The following is a 16,484-nucleotide window of genomic DNA, read 5'->3' on the forward strand; positions in this document are numbered from 1 at the left end:
GCAGGTTAGATCCCTGGTGGGGAAACTAAGATCTCACATGGGGAGGGGAGTGGTCAGGGAAGTCTACTGAGTCAGTGATGTTTGAGTCAAGACCTAAAAGAACAGAGGGGAATGAAACCACGTGAATAAACAGGAGAACATTCCAGGCAAAAGAAACAGCAGATACAACAGCGAGGATGCCGGAGCACCTGTTTCACTCCAGGAGCAGAGCAAACAAAGTGGAGGCCATTAAGAGTTCAGCTGGGGAAGTCCAGGAGTAGGAGTGGGAGCAGGTTCTATCAGGCCTCGGAGGCCCTAGTCATGGCTTTGAGTGGGTGGGGAGGGCTTAGGAGAGTTCTTAGCGGAGCAGCAACCTGGTCTGACTAACACTTAAACTGTATCCTCTGGCTGGTGTGTTGAGAACGGACTGTAGAGGGTCAAGAGTAGGACCGGGGGCATCCGTGGGAAGATGTGATGAGAATCAGGCAAGAGGTCGTGATGGCTTGGACCTGCGCTGTTAGGGAGGACAGAGGTGAAGGTGGTGATGGGTTTGTGGCTCTAATGACACATTATTTTTTAAATCAAATATGACTTTCCCAATGAGAAAAAAATTTTAGGCCATTATACTAGAATTTTACTGAAAATCATTATAGCGTAATTGATTCGATAACAATTCAGTTCCTAAATTAAAACCAGCATTAAGAACATTAGTGTAAGATTCTTAACTATGACCTCTTGTAACTTCATGCGCATTTTAGTGTAAAATATGCAACTTCTTTGTGACTAATGGATAACTAATGAGCTGTTTTTCTTTTCAGTTATATGATGGGGATAGTGAAAATGCCAACTTGGCTGGAACATTCTGTGGTTCCACCGTACCTGCCCCCTTTATCTCTTCTGGAAACTTCCTTACAGTTCAATTTGTCAGTGACTTGAGTTTAGAAAGAGAAGGATTTAATGCTACATATACCATCATGGACAGTGAGTAAACTGAGACATTTTTACATGTTATGAAACACATGTGTATTTATGCACTCAAAATAATGACATGATTATATCTATACTCAGTTAATTACTAACCTCAATGTTAATTACTAACCTCAATGTTAATTACTAACCTCAATGTTAATTACTATCTATGCGCAATGTCGGTTACTAAACACCCTATTAATTACTTTGTGTTTAATCCATGGTACAAATTTGGTACAATTCTTAGTCAAGAATGTATAATGTAAATCCTTCCTAGAATGATATAAATACAGCTCCTTTGGGTTGGAAGAACAAAGAAAATAGAATTTTAAATATTATATGTGTGATGAGTTACAAGTAAAATGTCTTCTAAGTTGTTTCTTATTTCCCATCTCAGTGCCTTGTGGTGGAACATTTAATGCAACTCGGACCCCACAAAGTATTTCGTCACCCAATTCATCAGACCCAGATGTCCCCCTTGCCACCTGTACTTGGGTCATTGAAGCTCCCCTGCATCAGCAGGTCGAGATAACTGTGTGGGCATTTCAGCTGCACTCTCAAGACTGCAACCAGAACTACTTAGAGTTTCAGGACCCACCGGAGGTAACAATTGTATGAATGACAGAAACATCTATAACCTTTTCATCAGAGTTTGCAGAACACTTGAAGTACTGAGGGCATGACTGGATAAGTTCTCAAAGTTACTTCCAGCCTAATGTGCTTTTTAGCCTTTTATGACACCCCCTATTTATAGGCATTAAGAAACCTGCACTTGGTCTGTAGGTCATGTGCCTATTTAACATCTGGGTGTCTTGGCAAAAGTGCCTGGCCCTGAAGTAGAGAACAGACTGTGGCCACGGAGAGGGAAGGAGAGGGCGGGATGAACTGGGAGGGTGGCACTGGCATATCTACAGCACCATGTGTGAAGTAGCTAGTGGGAAGCTGGTGCACAGCACAGGGAGCCCAGCTCCGTGCTCCGTGATGACCTGGAGGGGCGGGATAGGGGAGTGGGAGGGAGGCTCAAGAAGGCAGGGACATATGTATGCTCATGGCTGATTCACATTGTTGACCTGGAGAAGGAAATGGCAACCCACTGCAGTATTCTTGCCTGGAGAATTCCATGGACAGAGGAGCCTGCGGGCTATAGTCCATGGGGTCGCAAAGGGTAGGACACGACTGAGCTAGTAACATGCACGCACACACTGTTGTACAGCAGAAACCAACACATCATTGCAAAGCAATTATCGTCCAATTAAAAATAAACTAAAACAAAATAAAACAGAAAAGTGCCTGCTCTTGTGCCCCATCCTCAGAGACTGATTCCCCTATTAACCTGAATTTTTAAAAACTTTTCATTTTGTATTGGAGTACGGCTGATTAACAAGGATGTGATAGTTTCAGGCCATTAACCGGAGTTTTTGATGTGTGTCTCTGGCATTCTGCCTGCAGTGCTCCAAGCAGAAGCTTGTCTGTAGTCAGCGGGATCTGTGTGTAGAACAAAGTGGAGGGTTTGGTTAAGAAGCCATTTGGTACCAGTCTAAGGGGACTATATTCATGGTTTAAAAAACAGAGAAAAGTTGTTTTGTTTTTTTAAAAAATGGATCAGTCTGAATTGCTCATGGGGTAAGATGTTGAAGAGATTGTTGACCATAAAAGTGTGATGGTCACAGAATACCTGAGGATTTGGGCATCAACATCATGTGATTGACTAATTGTCTATGAGTATGGTTTCAGTGTGTCTGCCCTCTGATGCCCTCTTGCAACACCTACCGTCTTACTTGGGTTTCTCTTACCTTGGACAAGGGGTATCTCTTCAGGGCTGCTCCAGCAAAGTGCAGCCACTGCTCCTTACCTTGGACGAGGGGTATCTCCTCACCGCCGTCCCTTCTGACCTTGAACGTGGAATAGCTCCTCTAGGCCCTCCTGCGCCCGCGCAGCCACCACTCCTTGGAGGTGGGGTTGCTCCTCTCGGCCGCCTCCCCTGGCTTTGGACGTGGGGTAGCTCCTCCCGGCTGCCGCCCCTGACCTTGGACACGGGGTAGCTCCTCTTGGCCGTTCCTGCGCCGTCGCAGCCTGGCACTCTCGGCCACTGCCCCTGACCTAGTGAAGAGGAACTAAAAAGCCTCTTGATGAAGGTGAAAGAGGAGAGTGAAAAAATTGGCTTAAAATTCAATATTCAGAAAACGAAGATCATGGCATCTGGTCCCATCACTTCATGGGAAATAGATGGGGAAACAGTGGAAACAGTGTCAGACTTTATTTTTGGGGGCTCCAAAATCATTGCAGATGGTGACTGCAGCCATGAAATTAAAAGACACTTACTCCTTGGAAGAAAAGTTATGACCAACCTAGATAGCATATTGAAAAGCAGAGACATTACTTTGCCAACAAAGGTCCATCTAGTCAAGGCTATGGTTTTTCCTGTGGTCGTGTATGGATGTGAGAGTTGGACTGTGAAGAAAGCTGAGTGCCGAAGAATTGATGCTTTTGAACTGTGGTGTTGGAGAGGACTCTTGAGAGTCCCTTGGACTGCAAGGAGATCCAACCAGTCCATTCTGAAGGAGATCAGCCCTGGGATTTCTTTGGAAGGAATGATGCTAAAGCTGAAACTCCAGTACTTTAGCCACCTCATGCGAAGAGTTGACTCATTGGAAAAGACTCTGATGCTGGGAGGGATTGGGAGCAGGAGGAGAAGGGGACGACTGAGGATGAGATGGCTGGATGGCATCACTGACTTGATGGATGTGAGTCTGAGTGAACTCCGGGAGTTGGTGATGGACAGGGAGGCCTGGCGTGCTGCGATTCATGGGGTCGCAAAGAGTTGGACACAACTGAGCGACTGAACTGAACTGATCATGTTATTAGGTGGTTGACATAAAAAGAATGATGGGATTAGAGTGTAGGAATCCTGAACTGAGGATGCTGCCTGGTGGAGGCACCTGGGAATACATGGAATGTTTCGCTGCAGTTTGAGGAGCAACTCATACAGTGCAAGTTTGCTAAAGGGTGGTGAGAGAGGGCCAGGAACAGTGTTGGTTAGCCGTAGGGGCTTCCGAACAACGGAGATGCCCCAGGTGAACTGTAGTGAGCTCCAGCAGCCTGGCTGAGCTCTGACAACAGCCTAGCCCTTAGAGAGGACTTGGAGTGAGGGGGATGGTCCTGTTTTCAATAGGCAGGGGGCTGCCCTGTGGTTTCAGCAGAAACCTCTCCACTTCTCACCCAGCCCTCAGATGTGAGACATCTGTCAATTCCATGGCCAAGGTGACATCTTACTGCAGAGTGCTTTAAACTCTATAATTGGTCTCCATGGTTAAATATTTAAACTGTATTTTTATGTGCAGTTTAATTTCTGCTGTGGCCTATTCTCTTTTGAAACTAAACCTGCTGACCCTTGGCTTCCATTCCATTTCAGAGTAATGGAAACCCAGGAATTCGCTTCTGCGGTGGAAATGTGTCAGCCGTGCCCACGTTTTACTCCTCCACGAGCACCGCAGTCATCGTTTTCAAATCAGAAGTTTTCAGTATTAACTCTAGAGTGGGTTTTACCTATAAGATTGCAGGTGAGCTTGGGGATTTAATCTTTTATTCAGAAAAACTGCCATTATTACAATTACTGCTAGAGTTGACTCCTGTGAATAAATTAAGGTTTGTTGACACAAACCATACCCACGTGAAGTAAGACTTTACCAGAAGCCTTGCCCCATTTAGTAGATGACTAAAGCTGGCTTCTGAAGAGTTAAAGCAAATGAAATACTAATTAAAATGTTGAGAATGCAGGATATTAAGTTCATATTGTTAATTAAAAATATATACCAGTTACTATGTTAATTATGCTCTTAACCACATAGAGAAATCACTATGTATTAGAAAACTACTTTGGAAAAACCGAAGAGCCTTGAAAGAGTTACTTGTTCACTGTCACCGAGAAATTGATTTCCAGAGAACACTGTATGTAATGTTCGTTTCAAGCTTGATTAAAACCAAAGCTGCCTTTGATTAAAACAAACAAAAACACTCAGGGTGTTTTTACCAAAAATGGTCAAAAGCTATATCAGTTGTATCAGAATGAACAATTCATCAAAGTATTTGAGGAAACATCCTCAGACAAAAGTCTGTCTTGGAGGTAGAGTCTGTATGTCCAGAGTCTAAATGTCAGCCAGCTCTACCTCCGGATCATCAGAAAAGTGCAGAGAGTGCTAGAATGTTCATCTTCACAGGAGAGTCTTCACATTTCACATCTCACACTAGGATGTTTTGTGTTAAGACACTGCACTGCGTTTGCCCGGCACACTGTCCACCTCAGGTCTTGGGATCTCAGTCATCTCAGAGGTAAATGGAGGGGCTAGATTAGCTTTTTTCTGAAGTTTGCTCCGATTTAATAATTTTCTTGAATTACTCCTGTCAAGTTGAAGGAGAACTAACTATTGGGATGCATACATTAATTAAGATACTGTCTTTCCTCTAAGATTGCAATCGAGAATATAAGAAGGCATTTGGCAACCTACGGAGTCCTGGCTGGCCAAGTGACTACGCCAGCAACGTGGACTGCACAACCGTGCTCACAGCCCCCGACAACCACACCATCTCCCTCTTCTTTCACTCATTTGGCATCGAGGACTCAAGTGGCTGCACCCATGACTTCTTGGAGGTAACACGCGGCTGAATATCATGTAAATGAACTATGTAAAAGATGCTGGATCCCTAAAGATTTGTCACCTTTTCCTCTGCTACTGCTAATCATATTCCTTCCTCATTTCATTAAATTGTTCATCATCCCTTCATCCCCTAGATACCAACCATCTCCAAGATCCAGACATGGGAAATCCAGGAGAGAACAAGACACAGTCAGGGTTCCCCAGGGGCTCACAATCCATGGGAAAGACAAGACAGGAAGTAGTCTGCTCTTGTTGACCAACAGCCAGCAAGGTTAGGGGCACTTAACCCACCTGGGGACAGAGAAGGCATCTTGAAGGCACTGATATGTGGCTTGAGACTGGAAGGACCAGAGGAAGGTCAAGTGCAAAGTGCTAATTTTGGAGATGGAAGATATGTCTGACTTTAATAAGAAATGATACTAAATAGTTTACCTGATTTAGCTGATGGCCACAGTATGTTCGGGGCATCTTCAGTGTTCTCTACGGAGAGTGTCTCCTTGACCACCTGTTTGGCAGACACAAGAGGAGCGCTTTGTTTCTTCCTCCTCCTCTGAAGCACCTTTGCTCTTTGCCTGTCCTCCCCCACCACCCTACCCTCCTTCCCCCCAAACACACTGAGAGAGAACCCTCCCTTGTCTGGAGCTTAGCACCTATATTTTGCTATAAAAACCGCAGCGTTCTCTCCCGTGTCCTTTGCAGACTCTTTTGGAAATGTATTCATTCTTAGGAAGTAAACTGAGTTGCTGAGTAAGTCTCAGACGTACAAAGATGCTGAATCCCTCTGTGAATTGAATTCACACCTAAATCTTAATCCGAGAGTCCCTAAGTTGGCTGTGTTTCATGTACATGCGAATCTCTGGCAAGGTTTCCAAAAAGTTGGTTTGTTCCCCTAGACCTGTTATGGAGTTTTATTATCCTGGAAAGCGCCCCCCACCATAGAATTCATCTAAGTCCTTGGTTAATGACTATGCTCAACCTAGAGTGTAAAAGTTCTCAGAGGAAGCATATGCCTTTTCATGGGGAACCTTAGCCATGGTAGAAACTGGGAGGACATGGATGTAGCAGGGAGGAGATGAGAGAAGGACAGTCTTGTTGGCATCAATCAGGTTATTAAACTCAGCCCTACGTACGTACCCACCATGGAGGCTGAACAGTTCCATGGAGCATAAAGCAGAAGTGAGAGGTGGAGAGAGACACAGAAAGAAGACAAACCATCCAGACAGTTCAGAGTCACAGTGCAGCTACTCCTGGTTCACATCAAGCCCGAGTTGCCCGTTAGTGACTAGCGTGAACTCTGCTATTTGCCTCTGGATGCTGGGAAGCAAGGGCGACTCTCTAGCCGCCAAGCCTTAACCCATAGAAACGGGTCTGAAACTTCCCATCCAATAAGCAAAGACAGGAAACGGCAGCTCAGGCCTGCAAAGCCCAGCTGTTTCTGGTTTTCAGTGGGAAGATTCTGGCACGGTTTACTGCAGCCTCAGCATTCCGTTCATGTTAACGATGATGAGAATGGAAATTTATCAATGAGGATTCTGAATGTATTATACCCCTTGAAGGCCAAGCTCTCGACCCCATTTGAAATCTGCCTTTGCCTTCAGCAACCCTTTCAGGCTCATCTGCACTCCCAGAGATGCTCTCTGCTCTCCTGTCCCATTCCTCCTGTGCAGAGAGAAATGAAAAGGACGATTCATTGGCATATTCCGTGAGAATGAATATCCCGCTCCTTCTCTTAGAGCATCAACTTTCTAAAGAGGATCCAGAGGAAAAAGACCCATGTCCAGACTGGAGTAGGGCAGTTGGACTTCTGTCTGCTGACTGTGAACCCGCTGCTCCACCCACAGCAAGGCTACTTTGTATAAACACTTAGCAGAATAATCCAGAAAGGCATTTTTCTCTCCTGCTGGCTACTCTATAGACCTAAAAGGAATCTCTCCAGGGACTCCTCTCGTGGTCTAGTGGTTAGGACAGTGCTTTCACTGCTGGGGCCCAGGTTGGATCCCTGGTCGGGGAAGTAAGATCCCCCACAAGTCTTGTGGTAAAACAAACAAACAAAAAGTCAGGGTGGGGGATATCTCCTGAGCAACACAACCTGACCAGACTACCTACCACACCTCTGAAGATATTCTGTGACTTAAGACAACCAACAATTAACCACATGTTAAACTATGGGAATATAAAGGGAACAGAGGCACTTTCAGGATTTTAAATACAGGTATCAACTCAATAAAGTCAGCATCCCTCCAGGAGGGGCTGGATCCAGCCCAAACTCCTGAATCACGTGTGTTCATAGCCCTCAAGAGTCCTCCTCCAATTGGGGCTGATTGTGAATGTGTAGCGGGATCCAGGCTGGAGGGCAGAATTTGATTGAATTTGCCATGTGGTTACCACAGGCACAGGACAGCTCGTTTCCTGTTTTCATGTGTGTCTACACCATGCAATGATTTTCTCTTTTAGAAATCTATTCAGCTTCACAGTGTTTTTTTAAAATATATCTAAACAGTCAGAAATTTTATAGATTGTTTTAATTATGTCCTTTTCCCATATAGAAATTCATTTTGTTTTGACTTTATCACACTTTGTATGTTGTTTTTTCATGGTCCCGTTATAGTCAACCCATTTTTAAGGAGAGATAAAAGCATAACTGCAGTATGATGAATAGACTACCACAGAGTTAACTGGAAATGATGCAGATATTTTTCTCCCCGCATCTTTTTAAAGTTCACTTTAACTACATTCTTTGAAGCATCTCCCCAAGAACAAAGATATAACTAGTTTGTTATACAGCAATCAACTAGTTGACTTTATCAGCAGAAACATGCCTCCGTGTTTTAACTGCTGGAGATGAATACATATTTCTGAATCCAAGTGTAAATAGTTTTTGATCTACAAATTTCATGTTTCTCTCCTTTGCAAATGAAAGTGCCATCTGAGTGTAAATGTATATAAAAAGACAAAGTTTTTCTCAAAAAAGTTATTCAAATAGTCTCATGTCTTAATGTAGAGCAATGATAGATCAGAAAAGAAGGTACTATATGTCTAAGTGTCATCATTAATGGTGCATTTTTAAAGGTCAGAAACGGAAGTGAGAGCAGTTCGCCATTACTGGGCACATATTGTGGGACTCTGCTGCCAAATCCCATTTTCTCCCAGAGTCATGAACTATACCTTCAATTTAAGAGTGATGGTGCAACTTCTGGTCGTGGATATGAAATTATCTGGACCTCTTCACCCTCCGGTAAGACACTGGCACTTTGTCAGGGCAAGTGATGCAGCCGAGAAAAACATACAGTGTCTCATAGAAAAGACAGTTAAAGGGACCTCATCTTTCTCCCCAATCTGTGTACTTGATCATTTTCTGTTAAAAAATAGAGATTTTTTTTAATGATGAAATTATAGATTTTAAAAATTCTACTTGTATTTATTATTTCTCTAAAGAATATATATCTACATATGAGGCACAGATAAGGTATAAAGATTTTGTAATTAGTTTATACATTTTGATTTTGTCATATTTTAAAAAATTTTTATGTATTTATTCATTTATTTTTGACTGTGCTGGGTATTTGTTCCTAAGAGGGCTTTTCTCTAGTTGTGGAGAGCGGAGGCTACTCTTCGCTGCGGTGTGTGGGCTTCTCGTTGGGGTGCTTTCTCTTGTTGTGAAGCGTGGGCTCTAGGGTGCAGGCTTCAGTAGTTGTGGTAGGTGGGCTCAGTAGCTGAAGCTCCTGGGCTCTAGAGCACAGGTTCAATCATTGTGGTGCATGGGCTTAGTTGCTTCAAGGCATGTGGGATTTCCCAGACCAGGGAGTGAACCGGTGTCTCCTACACTGGCAGGCAGATTCTTTACCACTGAGGCACCAGGGAAGCCGATTTTGTCATATTTTTAACTTTCGGTTTGATCATCAAGGTGTACTTCTCTGAAAATTAAATAAAAGTTTGCCAAAAAGTTACAAACACATCCTTGAGTACATCTAAGCAGCTGTGTTCCTTGGAGGCCCTCTCATTTCTGAATAGTCCTGGAGATTAATGGCTCTTGCAGGGCAGTAAGCACCTTCCTGCAGTTTGGGTTGGCTGTTTACTGATGAGTGAAGGAAATTTAAGTCATGTCAATACATTTAACTCAAGAAAGAAGGAATACTTTTATGAAATGTCCCTGAAAATATCTAAAAGCTTTCAAAATAAGAATGTGGAAACGATTCATTTAAATATCCCGAGTGACTATAAAAAGATTCTATCAAGACAATTGTGGATAATGATTTCTTGGTACCTGCACAAAAGTAAAAGATGATCTCTATGCCCTAATTTTACAGATAAAGAAATAAAACACCCAACTGATGAGTTGCCTTAAACGCACAGCCAGACTGTGGCAGAGGCAGGCCCAAACCCCCACTGGTCAGAAACCCGGCTCTGTGCTCTTTAATTATGCTCTACAGTTTCTTCCTGCGTACAGCGTATCTGGATGCCCATGCCATCTGGTCTAAATCATGATAGATTTCCTGTGCAAACTGACAAACCGAAAAAATTAACACCGATACTTAAAAAGCTTTGGCTTTCTTTTTAGGAGGGAGGGGGAACTACCCTGGTGGTCCAGTGGTTAAGACTTTGTGCTTCCACTGCAGGAGGTGTGGGTTCAGTCCCGGGTCAGGGAACTAAGACCCCCACATGCCACACGACTTGGCCAAAAAAAAAAGAAAATAAACTTTGACTTTTTAAGCATATCAGTCTTGGAGCTATCAGTTCTATGCCTGGTAAAGTCACTTTTTTTTAGTAATTACTGCCTCGATGGACATGAGTTTGAGCAAACTCTGGGGGATGGTGAAGGACAGGGAAGCCCGGGTTGTTGCAGTCCCTAGGGTCACAGAGAGTCAGACACGACTGAGCTACTGAACAAACAACAAAAACAACAAATTACTGCCAAAACCTAAAATAAAACACCTGTTTCTGTGATCCTGCCCCAGAATTTCCCTTTTAATTTTACTTCACCCACATCATCACCAAGTCACTGCCCTTGAGTCAAAGTACTCAAGATCAATCCAAGTCCTATACCACCAAAGTAGCCAAGATTGACTTCACTCTCTCCTGCAGTTACTTTATCAAGATCTTGGTTTTCCCATTGCATTCTCAACTCACTATTTTCAAAAAACAGACCTGGAGGAAGTCGGTCCTAAGTGGTGAGCTGCAGGGAAAGGAATATATGGTGGAGGTGGGGATGGAGGGGGCAGGTGGTGATGGAGGAGAAGGATGTATGTAGCCCATGAAGGCACAGAAAAAGGGTTTCTGCCTCCACTTTTCCCGCAAGGAGTCTCAGCACCTTAGGAAAATGTTGCATTGTCTTAAGTGCACTAAAGCACAGTGGGTGGTTTCTGCGTGACTGAACCCAACTCCATGCTGCTGTTTCCTGGCAGGCTGTGGTGGGACTCTTTATGGAGACAGTGGCTCGGTCACCAGCCCTGGCTATCCGGGCACTTACCCAAACAATACTCACTGTGAATGGGCCATCCTTGCTCCAGCTGGAAGACCGGTCACCGTCAGCTTTTACTTTATCAGCATCGACGATCCCGGAGAATGTGTCCAAAACTACCTCCTGCTCTACGATGGACCCGATGCTAATTCTCCATCCTCCGGGCCCTATTGTGGCGCAGTGAGTAGAATAAGCTTTTAAAAAATCCAATTATCATTTCAGAATAATTAAAGTAGCTTTAAAGGGCATGTTTAAAGGCAGACATGCAATCACAGAGCACAACATACTTTCATTAATGCAATTCAGTTTTCTGACTTTCCTGTTTATTTGGGGAGCACGAGTGCCACCTAGTGGACTTTTCATTAAATTAATAATGGTGGTAGTGGTGGTTTAGTCTCTATGTCATGCCCGACTTTAGCCCACCAGGCTCCTCTGTCCATGGGATTTGCCAGGCAAGAATACTGGAATGGGATGCCATTTTCTCCTCTAGGGGATCTTCCCGACCCAGGGATCAAAGCCAGGTCTTCTGCATTACAGGCAGATTCTTTACTGACCCAGCCACCGGTATTATTAACCGTTACAAAACTTGACTGTGCATCAAAATTACGTATGCAGTTATTTAGCATCACAGACTTCCAGTCCCCACTCAGCCCATAGAATCAAAGTTTTTGGGGGAGCACTTGTGGCCTGCTGCTTTGTGGAAGTTCCATGTGTGGTTTAAAGGCACTGTCCAGGGTTGCCCATCCATGTTATTTCTGCGTGACTAGAATTACAGTCTTATCTCTGTACCTGCAGGGGATCGGTCCCATGGCCCCCCACAGATACCACATTCTCAGGTGCTCAGATCCCTTATAAAAACTGGCCTAGTGAGTACAGTCTGTCCCCCATATCGCGGATTCTGTATCCACAGGTTCTGTATCTGCTGGATTCTGTGGTTGGTTGAATCTACTATGTAGATTAGCAGATTAGTCAGCCCTCTGTCCTTACAGAGGGCTGACTGTATAGAAATGTTGGATGCCTGGCTCCATTCCATTCACCGCTTGCTGAAAATTGTGGGAACTCTTTGAAGAGATTCACAGGGATATTAACAGTTGTCCTGGGGACTGAGAGTTTGTTTTGGTAAATCTCAGATCTCCCCTGAGCCCTCCAGGAGATTCTGATGTTGACTCAACATTGCTGCATCCCCCCTCGCTGCCTTTTGTTTTATGTCCAAGTGGATGGATGTTTCCAGAGCTTCAGTGCGAGGGATGCATGACTACTGATGAGAAGTTAGCTGTTTCTTACTGTTTCGCTCTTTGCTCATTTATGCTTTCTGATCAAACTAACAGAGAATTGCCTCTGCTGGAAATCTAGAGTTTTTAGACTATAACTACAGTTTATAAAATTAATAGTATTATCAAAAATATTTTTTAAAAAACCACTTTTCTAAAACTCTGAGAATTCTCCCATATATTCTTCTAAACACTTTTGAGGAATATATTTCCATACACACACATATTTTATCCTGTTTTGTGGTTTGGTTTTTTTCTTCCACTGACTGATACATCATTAACATCTTAACCGTATCATTAGGCAAAGTGGTCTATCATATTTAATCACTGGGTGGTTTTCTCTTGCATGGGTGCAGCTTAATTTCTGGAACAAGGCTCCTCTGGTTTACAGACAACACATCATAAACTCTCTGGTAGCTCTGTCCCTCTACACAAAGCTAATTATTGAGGGAGAAATCTGGGTCACCTGACTAGTGGATACTGCCTTGCAGTTATTCACAGGGGCCCACAGAAAAGAGACCCCAGTAAATGAGTCACAAGTCAGATTTGGAAGCTAACTGGGCCGTAGACATTTAGTTGAGAGTTGTAGGAATTCCCCAGGGGTCTAGTGGTTAGGACTCGGTGCTTTCACTGCCATGGCCCAGGTTCGGTCCCTGCTGGGAAACTAAGATCCCACAAACTGCACTGTGCAGCCAAAAAAGAAAGAAAGAAATAAAGAAATTTGTGAAAATTTCAAAAAGAGATTATTTTCAAAATATAATTACTTTATGTCTGTATGACTTTTTTTTTTTTTTTTTTTGGTTTTCAGTGACTTTCAAATATACAATTCCATTTGATCCCTGGACTTTGCAGATAAAAGAAAACTGAGGCACTGAGAGAGATTACGGCCATTTAAACTAATGTCACATTAAATTCAAGTCTGTAATTAGTTATGTCTCCTTTTCTTAACTATTGATGTTTGTATTATTTTCCCAGTTTTAAATTTTCTTTAGTAAATTTAGACCTAGTTTCCAGAGTAATTGTTTTATGATTTAAAGATACCATTGATTTAGTTAGTGTGTGAAGCCCAGCAGGGTCAGTGTATTTACAGAAAAACAGGGGGAGTCCCTCCTTGGATAGCTAGTCATAAAATCATTGGGAAATGTTTTCTTTTATGATAATTGTCATTGCTCACTGGCATCTGAGTTACAGAATCTGAACATCTAGAAGCATGGAAGAATGACAGGGAAGTAAGGAGGAGTTTACATTTTTTTAAAGAGAAGGAGTTTAAAATTTTTGTAATCTGCTCATACTAGTTTGTCAGCACAGAATAACAAGTAGAAATTTGGGAGCAGGTTGAAATGGAAAGAAAAAGTGTGTGCACACAGCAATTGATCCATATTGTGTATCCCTTAGTATCTCTTTTTAGGAAAAAGAATTCCTGTGCTGTGCTCACCTGAATAATTTCCTGCCTTGGAAATAAGTCTGGCTGTTTTTTGTTTTTGATGACTCTGGGTAGGACTGAGGCAGGGGACCTGAGCAGAACCAGAGGAGCAGGGCCCCAGACTGCAGCCTTGACCCTGTGTGATATGCTTTGCTTCTGTGCCTGTTACTGACTTATTTCCTACCTCACCTCTCCCACTGGGATGTCAGCTTCATGAGAGCAGGGATTTTTGCATGTTTGGTTCATTTTTTATATCCCTAGTGCTAATAACTGGAGAAGAAAAGAGACCCATCTACCCACTCTTTCTACGCACACAGATACACACAAACACAACTGTTCCCCACAAAGGATATGAAAATCATCCCCCAGAGGAAAGTACAGGTGTTGGTGAAGGGAGTAATATACTTTATTCAGATGTTCATTTTAGTTGCGGACATAAGTTGTGTTTCCCATCAGAAGAATGAAAATTTCAATAAGAACTTGAATTGGAAATTGAAAGTTTAGTGACAGTTTTATTGAAATGCAATTCACATACCATAGAAATCATCTACTTAAAGGGTAAAATTCAATAACTTTTAGTCAGTTCCCGGATCCAGGAAGCTGTTGTCACTGTGCTTGATTTTAGAACATTCTTGTACTCCAGAAGGAAACCCTGTATCCATTAGCAATCACTCCCCATTGCTCCTTACTTTCCGCGCCCCCCCACCCAGCAATATTCTTGTGTAAAGTCTCTACATTAATACTTAGCAAGATCACTTCTAGACACATATGAAGGTTTACTGAAAATTCTAGAAGGCTTCTTTATGTTGTACTTGTTTACTACTACTGACATTTCTGGGAAAATGTTCAAATTTTATATAATTTGTTACTTCTTTTCTTTTTCAATTTTAGGACACTGATATAGCTCCCTTTGTGGCCTCATCACATCGTGTCTTCATAAAATTTCACGCAGAGTATGCAGCCCGACCATCAGCGCTCCGGTTAACCTGGGCCAGCTAGACCAGTGAGGCCGGGTCTGCCCAGCACCTTGGATATTCCGCAGGGGCTGGACCCTCCGGCCTCACGCTGGACAGGATCCTTGACCCTCTGCCTGTGCCACTGAGAATAATCTGAACTTTTATGTGTTTCATCAAAGTACACGTGGAATCAACATTTGTACTTATTTTTTGAATGTAGAACATAGCTTCTTTAATCTAGTATTTTGAGCTGAAAATTTCTAGAATCCCTTAAAGGGTTGGAAATGATTATGGCCTGTGTGCTGTACACTTTCAGAAGTTGATTAAATAGAAGTATGGTTTTCTCTGTGAATGTCAAATTAGGGATGATAAACCTTACTGAAATCTCAACAGTAGCGCTGCATGTTCTTTTTAACTCACTGAAATTTGTCTTTCACTGTAGGTCTGTGTAAAACTTCAAGTTGAATAGTTCCATTTTGAGAAAGTGTATGACTCATTCAGGATAGGAACTCCAGAGCCCAGTTGCCTGCGTCTGAATTTTAGCCTTTCCAGCCACTTCCTTAACTCTCCGGCCCAGTTTCCCTATGTGCCACTTGTCTATTTGGACACAACTTCACAAGATGTGAAGTTATACCTAGTTAAGCATGCTTTCATCAAGTATTCTGCTATTTTAAATCTGGAAACATTAGGTTAAAAATACAAAGTTAAGTCTTATGAAGGACAAGGGACCAAATGAATGAAAGACATTATCAAATGTGTTACTTCATCTTCCTCTACTACTCAGATGCCAGGGGAATGATACCTGCACAGACTACAGAGCCACCTAAATGAGATAGTCTCAGCTTAGCTCTATCATGGTTGGATACATCAACTTTGTGGAGGACTCTATTGGAAAGAATGGTGAACATGATGAAGAGACCATCAAACCCAAGTTCTTGACAAAGCTGGAACAATGGACTGAAACTCTCGAGACGAAATTTGATGGGAATAGATACAAGATTTAGCTTTTTTATCTAAAAATGAATCACAGAGGTACAGAATATGGAGAAAGTTGAACAATAACCTATGAAATAGTAGTTTTATCTGAAAGCAAGATTAGCATATGCAGCTTTCAAACAGTAAGAGATGATCGGATCTGTGATTGCATCATTAGAGTAACAACGTCTACAAAAGTCATTTTTAAAGAGTTATTATTTCTAGGAGGCATGTGAGAATATTCAGAAAGTGCATCTATCAAGCAGAGATAGCATAATCAATCTTTGTATGTAATTTTTAAACTAATAACAGGAAATAAGAATATTTCCCCCATTCTGTAGGCCACAAATGGAATCCAAAAACAACAACAATGACCACATAATATAAAATGAATGGGCTTGAAGAGTGGATGAGGGGAGTATTACTTGGAAGTAAACGGAGCTCAGGAGTCAGGGGAGCCAGGCTTCCATCCACCATGTGATCTTTTCTCCTTTTCTTGTCTGTCTCCCTAAAGAGCTGGACTTTAGTGGGAAGAACTGAGCATCTACCTTCTGGTCTTCAAGGTTAAGTTAGCCGTCACTGGACAGTCACCCTCATCTGACCTTCAGGGAACTGCCTGGGATAAGTCAGCCAGAGGCCACCACAGGTCAGGGATCTCCTGGCACTTCAAGCACCTGTGAAGAAAACCCCAGGGATGGATGGGCCAATGTTAGTTTGGGGCTGAGTGATGCCTGGGTTACTCCTCCTACTTGTCATCATCTCCTAAATTTCAACTCTATTTTATTAGTCAATGGAATT

At 42.8% G+C, this 16,484-nt stretch overlaps 1 protein-coding gene across 1 annotated transcript in view; it reads left to right on the forward strand.

Moving 5' to 3' along the window:
• The window catches only part of CUBN (cubilin), a 264,785-nt gene extending 249,684 nt beyond the window's left edge, over nt 1-15,101 (forward strand). Inside the window, exons 61-67 of the mRNA XM_027559850.1 lie at nt 798-960; nt 1,346-1,551; nt 4,361-4,508; nt 5,415-5,596; nt 8,673-8,838; nt 11,006-11,241; nt 14,647-15,101. Coding sequence (XP_027415651.1) covers nt 798-960; nt 1,346-1,551; nt 4,361-4,508; nt 5,415-5,596; nt 8,673-8,838; nt 11,006-11,241; nt 14,647-14,754 — 1,209 coding nt within the window. The 3' untranslated portion in view covers nt 14,755-15,101. The remainder of the gene's footprint in view (nt 1-797; nt 961-1,345; nt 1,552-4,360; nt 4,509-5,414; nt 5,597-8,672; nt 8,839-11,005; nt 11,242-14,646) is intronic.
• The last annotated feature ends 1,383 nt before the right edge of the window (nt 15,102-16,484 follow it).

The sequence above is a fragment of the Bos indicus x Bos taurus genome, chromosome 13 (assembly GCF_003369695.1).
Source record: "Bos indicus x Bos taurus breed Angus x Brahman F1 hybrid chromosome 13, Bos_hybrid_MaternalHap_v2.0, whole genome shotgun sequence".
Taxonomy (NCBI): Eukaryota; Metazoa; Chordata; class Mammalia; order Artiodactyla; family Bovidae; genus Bos; species Bos indicus x Bos taurus.